General features: G+C 45.8%; 1 protein-coding gene across 1 annotated transcript in view; it reads left to right on the forward strand.

Annotated features, from left to right (window-relative positions):
• LOC144484591 (ADP-ribosylation factor-like protein 9) overlaps nt 1-12,369 on the forward strand; it is a 31,245-nt gene extending 18,876 nt beyond the window's left edge. The window contains exons 3-4 of the mRNA XM_078203094.1: nt 9,429-9,604; nt 11,931-12,369. Coding sequence (XP_078059220.1) covers nt 9,429-9,604; nt 11,931-12,104 — 350 coding nt within the window. The 3' untranslated portion in view covers nt 12,105-12,369. The remainder of the gene's footprint in view (nt 1-9,428; nt 9,605-11,930) is intronic.
• The last annotated feature ends 1,534 nt before the right edge of the window (nt 12,370-13,903 follow it).

A 13,903-nucleotide genomic window follows, 5' to 3' on the forward strand; every position in this document is an offset into this window, starting at 1 on the left:
TGGTCACTAAAGCAGCCATTTGTCCTCACCCTCTGTCTCCTACCACTAAGCCAATTATGAATCTACCTTGTGAGATCACCCTGTGGTTAGCACTGCTGCTTCACAGCTCCAGGGTCCTGAGTTCGATTCCCGGCTCGGGTCACTGTCTGTGTGGAGTTTGCACATTCTCCTCGTGTCTGCGTGGGTTTCCTCCGGGTGCTCCGGTTTCCTCCCACAGTCCAAAGATGTGCGGGTTAGGTTGATTGGCCAGGTTAAAAATTGCCCCTTAGAGTCCTGGGATGTGTAGGTTAGAGGGATTAGCGGGTAAAATATGTGGGGGTAGGGCCTGGGTGGGATTGTGGTCAGTGCAGACTCGATGGGCCGAATGGCCTCCTTCTGCACTGTAGGGTTTCTATGTGGGACTTTGTCAAAGGCTTTGCTGAAGTCCATGTAAACTACCCTCATCCACACCCTTATTTACACGTTGAAAAAATTCAATCAAATTTGGTAGGCATGACCTCCCTCTGAAGAAACCATGCTGACTATCCCTGATCAAACTTGCCTCTCCAAATGGAGATAGATTCTCTCCTTCAGAATCTTCTCCAGTAGTTTCCCAACCACAGATGTGAGGCTCACTGGTCTGTAGTTCCCTACCTTGTCTCTACAACCATTCTTAAATAGTGGGACCACATTAGCTGTTCCCCAGTCCTCTGGCACCTCCCCGGTGGCCAGGGAGGAATTAAAAATATGGGTAAGAGCCCCTGCATTCTCCTCCCTTGCCTCCCACAACAGCCTGGGACACAATTCATCCAGACCTGGAGGTTTGTCCACTTTTAAGCCCGTCAATAGCGCCAATACCATGTCACTCCCTATGACAATTTTCTCTAGAGCCTCACTGTCTCTCCCCGAGTTCCATAACTACCTCCTCATTCTCATTGGTGAAGACAGGTGTGAAATATTTGTTTAACAGCCTACCAATGTCCTCTGCCTCCACCCACAGATTTCCCCCATGGTCCTTAATGGGCCCTACTCTTTCCCTGGTTATCCCTACTTTTATCAGATAGAGCCTTCTCATATCCCCTCTTTGCTCTTCTAATTGATTTCTTAAACTCCATCCTGCACTTTCTATGCTCCACTGATGCCTCTGCAAACTTACTCCCCTTATATTTTTTAAAAACCTCTTTTCCTTCTCATTGTATCCTGAATGTCTCTGGTCATCCATGGTTCTCTGGGTTTGTTACAGCTTCTTATTACCCTCGAGGGAACATGTTGGGCCTATACCCTCCCCATTTCACCTTTGGACACGCCCCCCTGCTCTTGTGTAGATTTCCCCACAAGTAACTCGTTCCAGTCTACCTTGGCCAGATCCTGCCTAATTTTGTTAAAATCTACTCTCCCCTAATCCTAAACCTTTTTCTGAAACTTGTCTATTTCTTTGTCCATAAAAAATTTGAATTGGACTATGTTGTGATCGCTATCACCAAAATGCTCCCCCACCAACACATCAACCACCTGTCCGACTTCATTCCCCAGAATTAGGTCCAGCACAGCTTCTTCCCTTGTTGGCTCTTCCACATATTGACCTAAAAAGTTTCCTGTATACATTTTAAGAACTCAATTCCATCTAAGCCCTTAGCATGATGGTGATACAATTAATACTGGGAAAGTTGAAATCACCTAATATAATTGCCCTCTCATTATTTTTACACCTCTCGCGAATTGCACATATATTTGCTCTTCAATTTCACACTGACTATCTGGGGTTCTATAATAAACACCTAGCAAAGTAGCTGTCCCTTTTTTATTCCTAAACTCTACTTACAAAGCTTCATTTGATGCCCCCTCCAAGATATCATCTCTCCTCACTGCAGCTACTGCCTCCTTAATTAATAATGCAATGCCTCCTCCTTTTTTATCCCCTCCTCTGTCTTGCCTGAAGATTCTATATCCCGGACGTTGAACTGCCAATTCTGCCCCTCACTCAACCACGTCTCTGTGATGGTTATTATGTCATAATTACACGTGTCAAACCTCACCCTTAACTCATCCGTTTTACCTTTAATACTCCTGACATTAAAGTAGAGGCCCTCCAGCTTTGTCTTACTCCCTTGAAACTTACTATCGCTGTATTCCTTCTGACCTGATTGCTTCTCTATATTATACTGTGTCCCTATTCTGCTAACAGTCTGGGTCCCCTTCCCCTGCCAAACTAGTTTAAACTCTTCTCAACAGCACTAGCAAACCCATCAGCAAGGATGTTAAGAACATAAGAACCTAAGAACTAGGAGCAGGAGTAGGCCATCAAGCCTGCTCCGCCATTCAGTAAGATCATGGTTGATCTTTTTGTGGACTCAGCTTCACTTACCTGCCCGCTCACCATAACCCTTAATTCCTTTACTGTTCAAAAATGTATCTATCCTTGCCTTAAAAACATTCAATGTGGTAGCCTCAACTGCTTCACTGGGCAGGGAATTCCACAGATTCACAACCCCTTGTGTGAAGAAGTTCCTCCTCAATTCAGTCCTAAATCTGCTCCCCCTTATTTTGAGGCTATGACCCCTAGTTCTAGTTTCACCCGCCAGTGGAAACAACTTCCCTGCTTCTAAGTTATCTATTCCCTTCCTAATCTTATATGTTTCTATAAGATCTCCCCTCATTCTTCTGAATTCCAATGAGTATAGCCCCAGTCTGCTCAGTCTCTCCTCATAAGCCAACCCTCTCAACTCCGGAATCAACCTAGTGAATCTCCCCTCCACCCCCTCCATTGCCAGTATATCCTTTCTCAAGTACAAAACTGTACATAGTACTCCAGGTGTGGCCTCACCAGCACCTTATACAGCTGCAACATAACCTCACTGTTTTTAAACTCCATCCCTCTAGCAATGAAGGACAAAATTCCATTTGCCGCCTTAATTACCTGCTGCAGCTGCAAACCATCTCCTTGAGATTCCTGCACAAGGACACCCAGGTCCCTCTGCACAGCAGCATGCTGCAATTTTTTACCATTTAAATAATAGTCCATTTTGCTGTTATTGCTACCAAAATGGATGACCTCACATTTACCAACATTGTACTCCATCTGCCAGACCCTCGCCCACTCACTTAGATTATCTATATCCCTTTGCAGACTTTCAGCGTCCTCTGCACACTTTGCTCTTCCACCCAACTTAGTGTCATCTGTGAATTTTGACACACTACACTTGGTCCCCAAATCCAAATCACCTCTGTAAATCGTAAACAATTGCGGTTCCAACACTGATTCCTGAGGCACACCACTAGTCACTGATCGCCAACCAGAAAAACACCCATTTACCCCTGCTCTTTGCTTTCTGTTAATTAACCGATCCTCTATCCATGCTAATACATTACCCGTAACAGTTGGTCCCGTTAGTCCCTCTCTGGTTCAGATGCAGACTGTCCCACTTGTACAGGACCCACCTTCCCCAAAAATGGTCCCAGTGGCCCAGGAATCTAAAACCCTCCCTCCTGCACCAACTCTTAAGCCATGCATTCATCTGTGCTATTCTCCTATTTCTGTACTCACTAGCTTGTGGCACTGGGAGCAATCCAGAGATTACAACCCAAGAGCTCCTGCTCCTTAGTCTATTGCCTGAATGCTTGATGCAAGACCTCATCCCTCTTTCTACCTGTGTCATTGGTATCAACATGTACCATGACCTCTGCCTTATAACCCTCCCCCTTCAGGATGCCCTGCAGTTGTTCAGTGACATCCCAGTCCCTGGCACCAGGGAGACAGCACACCATCCTGGAATCTCTTTCACGACCACAGAGGCGCCTATCTGTGTCCCTGACTATGGAGTCCCCTATGACTATTGCTGTCCTGTGCTTTGACCCTCCCTGCTGAACAACAGAGCCAGCCGTGGTGCCTCTGCACTGGCTGCTGCTGTTGTTTATCCCCAACAGGCCATCCTTCCCAACAGTATCCAAAGCGGTGTACCTGTTAGAGAGGGGGACAGCCACGGGGGATTCCTGCACTGACTGCCTGCCCTTTCTGGCAGTCACCCATCTATCTGCCTGCACCTTGGGTGTGTCTCTGTAACTCCTGTCTGTGATGCTTTCCGCTATCTGCATGCTCCGAAGTGCATCCAACAGTTGCTCCAACTGAACCACGCGGTCTGTGAGGAGCTGCCGTTGGGTGCACTTCCTGTAGATGTAGCCATCCGAAATGCTGGAAGCATCACAGACCTCCCACATCTCACAGTTAGAGCACTGCACCCCACCAACTGACATTTCTAGTGTTAATTAATCAATCGCGTCAAAATAAATAGTTCTTAAATTTAGCACTAATTACGCCCTTCTTTCCTTATCCTCGTTGAACCAATTCCAGCCCTTACTGATTCGGAACCACAATGTGTATTTTCAAACCATAAAAAAGTGATACAAGTTGGAAAAAAATGACCTACCTGACCTCCTACTTACCAATCAGCACTCTCCCTTGTAGCCTCTGCTGCCTGTTTCCACCCAACTCCAAAAGCACTCTCACTCAGCCAATCACTGGAGGAGTTCTTACGCTTTCCAATTCTCAGTAGATGTTGCTGCGCCGACCTCTCTTAGAATGCTTCAGTGAAGTCCCTCTGCTGCCTTTACCATATCTTGTAACAACTATTCGAAGAGTTACAGCACAGTGTAAAGCAGCTCGAGAAATACCTTCTCTGCTGCCCCATTTCAGACGGCCAGAATCTGAATCTGCTTTTCCTTTTCTGTGCGTGACACCTGGACACAGTCACAAGGAGAGAGGATCTGGCAGAATGGTGGCATTTTTTGAGAATAATGCAAGTTAATTATTATAACCATTTATATTTGATTGTATTTGACACAGTTGTTAACGATAACCCAGAAATGATGTGTGGCACAGAGCAGTGGGAATAGGTCAATAAAGGTGTAAGAAAATACGGGATTCAAAGTTTTATAGAAAGGGTCAAAGAGTTAATCCCAAAAGCGTAAATAATTGCTTAGGATGCAGTTAGAATATCATCTAATTTTGGATGTTTTTCTGTAGGAGAGTTATCAAGACTACCTTATGGGTTCAAATGTTGACTAGAATAGAATGTAGTCTGAGGCTTCAGTAATAGTTAAGAGCTAGAAAAGCTGAGATAAAAATCATGTGTTGGAAAATACGTGTTTCTCTCCACAAATGCTGTCAGATCTGCTCGGTTTTAAAGGCACTTGCTGCTTTTATTTTAGATCATCAGCGCCCACAGTATTTTGCTTTGACTTTTGAGAAAATTGAGTACTTTTCATTAAGATAAACAAGAACATAAGAAATAGGAGCAGGAGTAGGCCATCTGGCCCTTCGAGCCTGCCCCGCCATTCAACAAGATCATGGCTGATCTGAAGCGAATCAGTTCCACTTACCCGCCTGCTCCCCATATCCCCTAATTCCCTTATCGATCAGAAAACTATCTACCCGTGATTTAAACATATTCAACGAGGAAGCCTCCACCACTTCAATGGGCCGAGAATTCCAGAGATTCACTTACCCTCTGAGAGAAGAAGTTCCCCCTCAACTCTGTTCTGAACCGGCCCCCCCTTATTTTGAGGCTGTGCCCTCTAGTTCTGGTTTCCCTTCTAAGTGGAAAGAATCTCTCCACCTCTACCCTATCCAGCCCCTTCATTATCTTATATGTCTCTATAAGATCACCCCATATCCTTCTAAACTCCAACGAGTGCAGACCCAATCTGTTTAATCTCTCCTCATAAGCTACACCCCTCATCTCCGGTATCAACCTGGTGAACCTTCTCTGCACTCCCTCCAAGGCCAATATATCCTTTCGCAAATAAGGGGACCAAAACTGCACACAGTACTCCAGTTGCGGCCTCACCAGTGCCCTGCACAGTTGCAGCAAGACCTCCCTGCTTTTATATTCTATCCCCCTCGCGATAAAGGCCAACATTCCATTCGCCTTCTTGATCACCTGCTGCACCTGCAGACTGAGTTTTTGCGATTCGTGCACAAGGACCCCCAGGTCCCTCTGCACAGTCGCACAATGTAATTTTTCTCCATTTAAATAATATTCCAATTTACTATTATTTCTTCCAAAGTGGATAACCTCACATTTGCTAATGTTATATTCCATCTGCCAGATCCTCGCCCACTCGCTCAGCCTATCCAAATCTCTCTGCAGACTTTCCGCGTCCTCCACGCAATTCGCTTTCCCACTCACCTTCGTGTCATCAGCAAACTTGAATACCCTAGATTCAGTCCCCTCCTCCAGATCATCTATGTAAATGGTAAATAATTGAGGCCCCAGCACCGATCCCTGCGGCACACCACTGGTCACCAACTGCCAACCAGAAAAGCACCCATTTATCCCAACTCTCTGCTTCCTGTTAGATAGCCAATCCCCAATCCACGCCAACACCTTACCCCTAACTCCGTGTACCTCAATCTTCTGCAGCAACCTTTTGTGAGGCACCTTATCGAACGCCTTCTGGATTAAAAGAAAATCTGAAAAGTCATTAAATATTTGAGGGTAAAGGGAGAAACCCTATTCCTCCTGTCCAGTGAACTAGAGATGATGCAACTTAAGATCATTAGCAAAAGAGCAATGAAAGAGAGGTTAGAAACACTGTTTTTGTGCAACGGGTAAATGAGTGACAAAGGGTAAGGAAGCAGGATGCATAACAGCCTTTAATAGAAGAAGTGGAAACTAATTTTTTAAGAGGCGAAATTTATTGGAAATGCCCAAGGGAATGGGACTGAGAGAGGCAGTGTAGGTATTGGAATGGGACTGAGAGAGGCAGCGTAGGTATGGGAATGGGACTGAGAGAGGCAGCGTAGGTATTGGAATGGGACAGAGAGAGGCAGCATAGGTATGGGAATGGGACAGAGTCAGCGTAGGTATGGGAATGGGACTGAGAGAGGCAGCAGAGGTATGGGAATGGGACATAGTCAGCGTAGGTATGGGAATGGGACTGAGAGAGGCAGCATAGGTATGGGAATGGGACTGAGTCAGCGTAGGTATGGGAATGGGACTGAGAGAGGCAGCGTAGGTATGGGAATGGGATTGAGAGAGGCAGTGTAGGTATGGGAATGGGACAGAGAGAGGCAGCGTAGGTATGGGAATGGGACTGAGAGAGGCAGCGTAGGTATGGGAATGGGACTGAGAGAGAAAGCGTAGGTATGGGAATGGGACTGAGAGAGGCAGTGTAGGTATGGGAATGGGACTGAGAGGCAGTGTAGGTATGGGAATGGGACTGAGAGAGTCAGCGTAGGTATGGGAATGGGACTGAGAGAGGCAGCGTAAGTATGGGAATGGGACTGAGAGAGGCAGCGTAAGTATGGGAATGGGACTGAGAGGCAGTGTAGGTATTGGAATGGGACTGAGAGAGGCAGCGTAGGTATGGGAATGGGACTGAGAGAGAAAGCGTAGGTATTGGAATGGGACTGAGAGGCAGTGTAAGTATGGGAATGGGACTGAGAGAAGCAGCGTAGGTATTGGAATGGGACTGAGAGGGGCAGCGTAGGTATTGGAATGGGACTGAGAGAGGCAGCGTAGGTATGGCAATGGGACTGAGAGGCAGTGTAGGTATGGGAATGGGACTGAGAGAGTCAGCGTAGGTATGGGAATGGGACTGAGAGAGGCAGCGTAAGTATGGGAATGGGACTGAGAGAGGCAGCGTAAGTATGGGAATGGGACTGAGAGGCAGTGTAGGTATTGGAATGGGACTGAGAGAGGCAGCGTAGGTATGGGAATGGGACTGAGAGAGAAAGCATAGGTATGGGAATGGGACTGAGAGAGGCAGCATAGGTATGGGAATGGGATTGAGAGAGGCAGCGTAGGTATGGGAATGGGACTGAGAGGCAGTGTAGGTATTGGAATGGGACTGAGAGAAGCAGCGTAGGTATGGGAATGGGACTGAGAGAGGCAGCGTAGGTATTGGAATGGGACTGAGAGAGGCAGCGTAGGTATTGGAATGGGACTGAGAGGGGCAGCGTAGGTATTGGAATGGGACTGAGAGGGGCAGCGTAGGTATGGGAATGGGACTGAGAGGCAGTGTAGGTATGGGAATGGGACTGAGAGAGGCAGCGTAGCTATGGGAATGGGACTGAGAGAGAAAGCGTAGGTATTGGAATGGGACTGAGAGAGTCAGCGTAGGTATGGGAATGCGACTGAGAGAGGCAGCGTAGGTATTGGAATGGGACTGAGAGGCAGTGTAGGTATTGGAATGCGACTGAGAGGCAGCGTAGGTATGGGAATGGGACTGAGAGGCAGTGTAGGTATGGGAATGCGACTGAGAGAGGCAGCGTAGGTATGGGAATGGGACTGAGAGAGGCAGCGTAGGTATGGGAATGGGACTGAGAGAGGCAGCGTAGGTATGGGAATGGGACTGAGAGAGGCAGCGTAGGTATGGGAATGGGACTGAGAGGCAGCGTAGGTATGGGAATGGGACTGAGAGAGGCAGCGTAGGTATGGGAATGGGACTGAGAGAGGCAGTGTAGGTATGGGAATGGGACTGAGAGGCAGTGTAGGTATGGGAATGGGACTGAGAGAGGCAGTGTAGGTATGGGAATGGGACTGAGAGGCAGTGTAGGTATGGGAATGGGACTGAGAGAGGCAGCGTAGGTATTGGAATGGGACTGAGAGAGGCAGCGTAGGTATTGGAATGGGACTGAGAGAGGCAGTGTAGGTATTGGAATGGGACTGAGAGGCAGTGTAGGTATGGGAATGGGACTGAGAGAGGCAGCGTAGGTATGGGAATGGGACTGAGAGAGGCAGCATAGATATGGGAATGGGACTGAGAGAAGCAGCGTAGGTATGGGAATCGGACTGAGAGAGGCAGCATAGGTATGGGAATGAGACTGAGAACCAGCGTAGATATGGGAGTGGGACTGAGAGGCAGCGTAAGTATTGGAATGAGACTGAGAGGCAGCGTAGGTATGGGAGTGGGACTGAGAGGCAGTGTAGGTATGGGAATGGGACTGAGAGAGGCAACATAGATATGGGAATGGGACTGAGAGGGGCAGCGTAGATATGGGAATGGGACTGAGAGGGGCAGCATAGATATGGGAATGGGACTGAAAGGCAGTAAGAGTTTTAACAACACCAGGTTCAAGTCCAACAGGTTTATTTTGTAGCAAATGCCATTAGCTTTCGGAGCGCTGCTCCTTTGTCAGATGGAGTGGATATCTGCAGATTTTTACTCCATCTGACGGAGGAGCAGCGCTCCGAAAGCTAATGGCATTTGCTACCAAATAAACTTGTTGGACTTTAACCTGGTGTTGTTAAAACTCTTACTGTGTTTACCCCAGTCCAACGCCGGCATCTCCACATCATGACTGAAAGGCAGCGCAGGTTTTTTGGTCCAAATGATCTTTGATGCTATAGAATTCTAATTTTCAGCAAAATGAGTATAATTAAAACAAGCTTGCACTTCGATATGTTTACTCTGATCTGCTGTATCACCTATTGTATTTACTCTTTAAGTTGGCGGTAATAAATCTCTACGTAAATGCTGGCCCTCTTATCTACCTGGATCACATGCACTGGTTTATGTGGTGGATGCAGCAGACCATAACCGCTTGCCACTTGCTAAAAAGGAACTTCACCAACTGGTCCGAGGACATCCAACACTTCCTGTTGTTGTTTTAGCCAACAAGCAGGTACGTGTCTCATCAGTGTTCACAAAACAAAGGCAAACTGCAATATGAGCAATTTTCACCAATATTTTGTATGGACCATGCTTGATAAAGACCGTCTGCACCGAACTGGTGTCCAAACTGCAGCCTGTGGACCACATGCAAGTTCCTTTGCTGATGGCCTACCCTTAAAGTTCAATAATATTTACAAATTCTAGACTGCTTTAGAAAACTATCCTTGACACACTCCAGAAACTTGTCCTTCATAATATTGTGCTCAAAGGTTTACCCAGTTTAGATGCAGATTGAAATCAGCCATGATTACTGTATTATCTATGCTACATGCTTCTCTAATTGCCTGATTAATACCATGCCCATGCTACTGCCTGGAGGCTTATAAACAATTCTGACCAGCATTTGCTGCTCTTTGCTTTTTCTTAGCTCCATCCAAACAGATTGAACATTTTGTTCTTCTGATCCTATCCCTTATTATCAGCACAACAACACCTCGTTTCCCTTTTCACTTCTTTCCAATTTGAGCAACTCCTCAGATTCCCAGCATAAACCTCCCGAACAGCACTAGCAAATCTCCGTGTGTCCCGGTCAAAGAACAACAAAGAACAGTACAGCACAGGAAACAGGCCCTTTGGCCCTCCAAGTCTGTACCGCTCATTGGTCCTGTTAAGGTATAACCTGATGTGGAGATGCCGGCGTTGGACTCGGGTGAACACAGTAAGAGTTTTAACAACACCAGGTTAAAGTCCAACAGGTTTATTTGGTAGCAAATACCATTAGCTTTCGGAGCGCTGCCCCATCATCAGATGGAGTGGAAATGTGCTCTCAAACAGGGCACAGACACAAAATCAAGTTACAGTATTCTGTAACTTGATTTTTTTGTCTCTGTGCCCTGTTTGAGAGCACATTTCCACTCCATCTGACGAAGGAGCAGCGCTCCGAAAGCTAATGGTATTTGCTACCAAATAAACCTGTTGGACTTTAACCTAGTGTTGTTAAAACTCTTACAAGGTATAACCTGTCCAGCTTGTACATGCTCCATCTGCCCCGGATCTGTTTCCAGTGCTTCAGAATCTGATGTCCTCCCTCCTACACCAATTCTCTAGCCATGTGTTCAATCAGTCACTCTTCCTGTTGCTGTGCTCAACATCATGTGGCACTGGGAATAATCCAGAGATTACAGCTCTTGTGGTCCTGCTTTTTCACTTCATTCTTAACTCCCTAAATCCACATTTAGGAACTCATCCCTTTTTCTACTTATATTGTTGGTACCAATGTGGATCATGACAGCTGGCTGTTCACCCTTACTCAGCCACTGCATGTCATCCTTGGCCCAGCACAAGGGAGGCAGCACACCATCCTGGATCACATTTACTGCCACAGAAACGCCTGGTTGATCCCTTGACTTTGAAATCCCCTATCACTATTGCTCTTCCATCTTCTTCCTGCTTGTGCAGCTGAACCACCTGCATACAGTAGCACTGACTTGAGTCTGGCTGCATTCCCCTCAGGAACCATCGCCCTCACCAGTATATAAAATTGAAAACTGATTAGTAAGCAAAAGACTCATTGGACTCCTGCATGATTCCCTTAAACTGCCCAGTGGTCACACATTCTAACTGTACACTCCTAACCTGGGGTGGTGTGATCAATTCCCAAAATTTACTATCCATGTAGTTCTTCTCTCAGATACACAACCGTGGCTCCAACTGCCTCTCAAGTACCAAAACCCACAATGCAAGCTTCTGCAGCTGCTGACACTTCCTGCAAATGTGTTCGTCCAGGACACATGGTGTGTCCATTACTTCCCACATATCACAGGATGTACATTCTACTCAGCCATACTGCAACTTAAAAAAACTATTCATTACAGCTAGAATAAGTAGAATAACTTATCAGTTGCTCGCCAATGAGCTTGTTCTCCTTTACCAAAGTAAGTGACAGCTACTGGATGTGGGAAAAGGTAGAGAGAGAAAGGAGCACTTTCCTCACTCACCAAGCTCCCAATTCCCAGCACCCCTGTGAGCCCCACCTCACCTCCTGATGTCTGACCCCCCCGCCCTTTTCCTTCTCCCTGGCCTGTTAGTTTCAATGGGACTTAACTACTTCATGTCACCGAGTGCAGCAAAAAAGGGCAAGTCCTCCTTCACTTCAGCTCTGTTAGACAAGAAGGTCAAGCAAGACAGGCACAGAGAACTTTGCCACAGGTAAGTGGGCACGGTGAAATTCTGATACTAATCACCACTCCAAAGTGTCATGTTTTCCAGCAATTACCAAAAATGTTAAAGGGAGTAATTACTTGTCTGTAAGATTAGGTTATTGTTGTGTCTTACAGGATATTAAAGGAGCCTGCACTATTTCAGAAATCCATGAACAACTTTCCCTTGCTAAATTAGGTGATAAAAGGAAGCTTTTTCTTATCGGAACCCATGTTGCTGAAGATGGGTCGCAAGTACCTGCAAGCATGCAAGATGCCAAGGAACTAATTGCCCAGCTAGTGATCTACTGAGGAGCAAATTTGCTCATAACTCTCTCTCATTCTGCTCTGAATCACTGCTTTTTCATTATTCTTTAGTTGTAATATTTTTACTAAAGCACTATTGGGTCACATTTGATTGTGTGATATAGAAACTTTTTTTCAATCTTAAGAAAATGTAAAAAAAACATTTTGTGTTTGGAAAAATATACTGTTTGCATCTGCTTTGTACTTGATTTCACATTTGATACGCTGTCAGAAACAACTATTAGGTGTTTTGTAATAAATACTCAATGTACGCCTTTCTATATTATTTTTCCCTGGGGTTCCATTGAATATTTCCAATTAGTAAATGGTGGGACTGCAGCACCTTTAACATTCGTAAGACTCGAATCCAGAAATTTGTGCACATCTGTCCAACTCAGAAATAACAGTTGAGGATGATCACCATCATTGGACTTGAGAAACAAATATTCATCTTTTGAGAATAATTAAATATTTTGGTTTGCGTGAGAGAACATTGGAAACTTGTAGAATTGTGTGGAGATAATACAGTTAATCTATGTTTTACCACTTGGTCCACTTCCAATTATGAGCCAGACCAGATTGTTCTGTTCATGGAACTGAATGAAGACCTTGAGATTTTCCATGATTTTTTAAATTGGTGCATTTCTGGAAATTGCAGAGGTGATTATGATTTTTACCCCTGCTTTTGACCTTGGGTCTATTTCAATATTGGATATCAGAACCTGGCCCCTGCTGAATTGGGGTGAAGTTTGAGGCCCTGTCACAATCATAAGTTTAAGTGTATTTATTATTGTCACAAGTAGACTTACATTAACACTGCAATGAAGTTACTGTGAAAATCCCTGAGTCGCCACACTCCGGTGCCTGTTCGGGTACACTCAGGGAAAATTTAGCATAGTCAATGCACCTAACCAGCACTTCTTTCAGACTGTGGGAGGAAACCGGAGAGAACTCACGCAAACACGGGGAGAATGTGCAGATTCTGCACAATCAGTGACCCAAGCTAGGAATCGAACTCTGGTCCCTGACACTGTGAGGCAGCAATGCTAACCACTGTGCCACCCCAAAGAGTGAATGTAGCCTAATTTGGTCAGTGCAAACTATTACTGAGTCGTTATGGCACAGAAGAAGGCCATTTGACCAAAAAAGTTGTCCTATTCCCCTGTTCTATTCATAGAATCCCTACAGTACAGAAGGAGGCCATTCGGCCCATTGAGTCTGCATCAACTCTCCAATAGAGCATCTTTACCCAGACCCTATCCCCCTAAAATCCATGTATTTACCCCAATAATTCCCCAAACCGACACATCTTGGGACAATTTACCTTGGCCAATCCATCTAACCTGCACATCTTTACACAGAACATAGAACAGTACAGGCCCTCGATGTTGTGCCGAGCTTTGTCCGAAACCAAGATCAAGCTATCCCACTCCCTCTCATTCTGGTGTGCTCCATGTGCCTATCCAATAACCGCTTGAAGATTCCTAAAGTGTCTGACTCCACTATCAGAGCAGGCAGTCCATTCCCCACACCGACCACTCTCTGAGTAAAGAACCTACCTCGGACATCCCTCCTATACCTCCCACCATGAACCTTATAGTTATGCCCCCTAGTAACAGCTACATCCACCCGAGGAAATAGTCTCTGAAAGTCCATTCTATCTATCCCCCTCATCATCTTATAAACATCTATTAAGTCACCTCTCATCCTCCTCCGCTCTAAGGAGAAAAGCCCTAGCTCCCTCAACCTTTCCTCATAAGACCTACCCTCCAAACCAGGCAGCATCCTGGTAAATCTCCTTTGCA

The sequence above is a fragment of the Mustelus asterias genome, chromosome 1, assembly GCF_964213995.1.
Source record: "Mustelus asterias chromosome 1, sMusAst1.hap1.1, whole genome shotgun sequence".
Taxonomy (NCBI): Eukaryota; Metazoa; Chordata; class Chondrichthyes; order Carcharhiniformes; family Triakidae; genus Mustelus; species Mustelus asterias.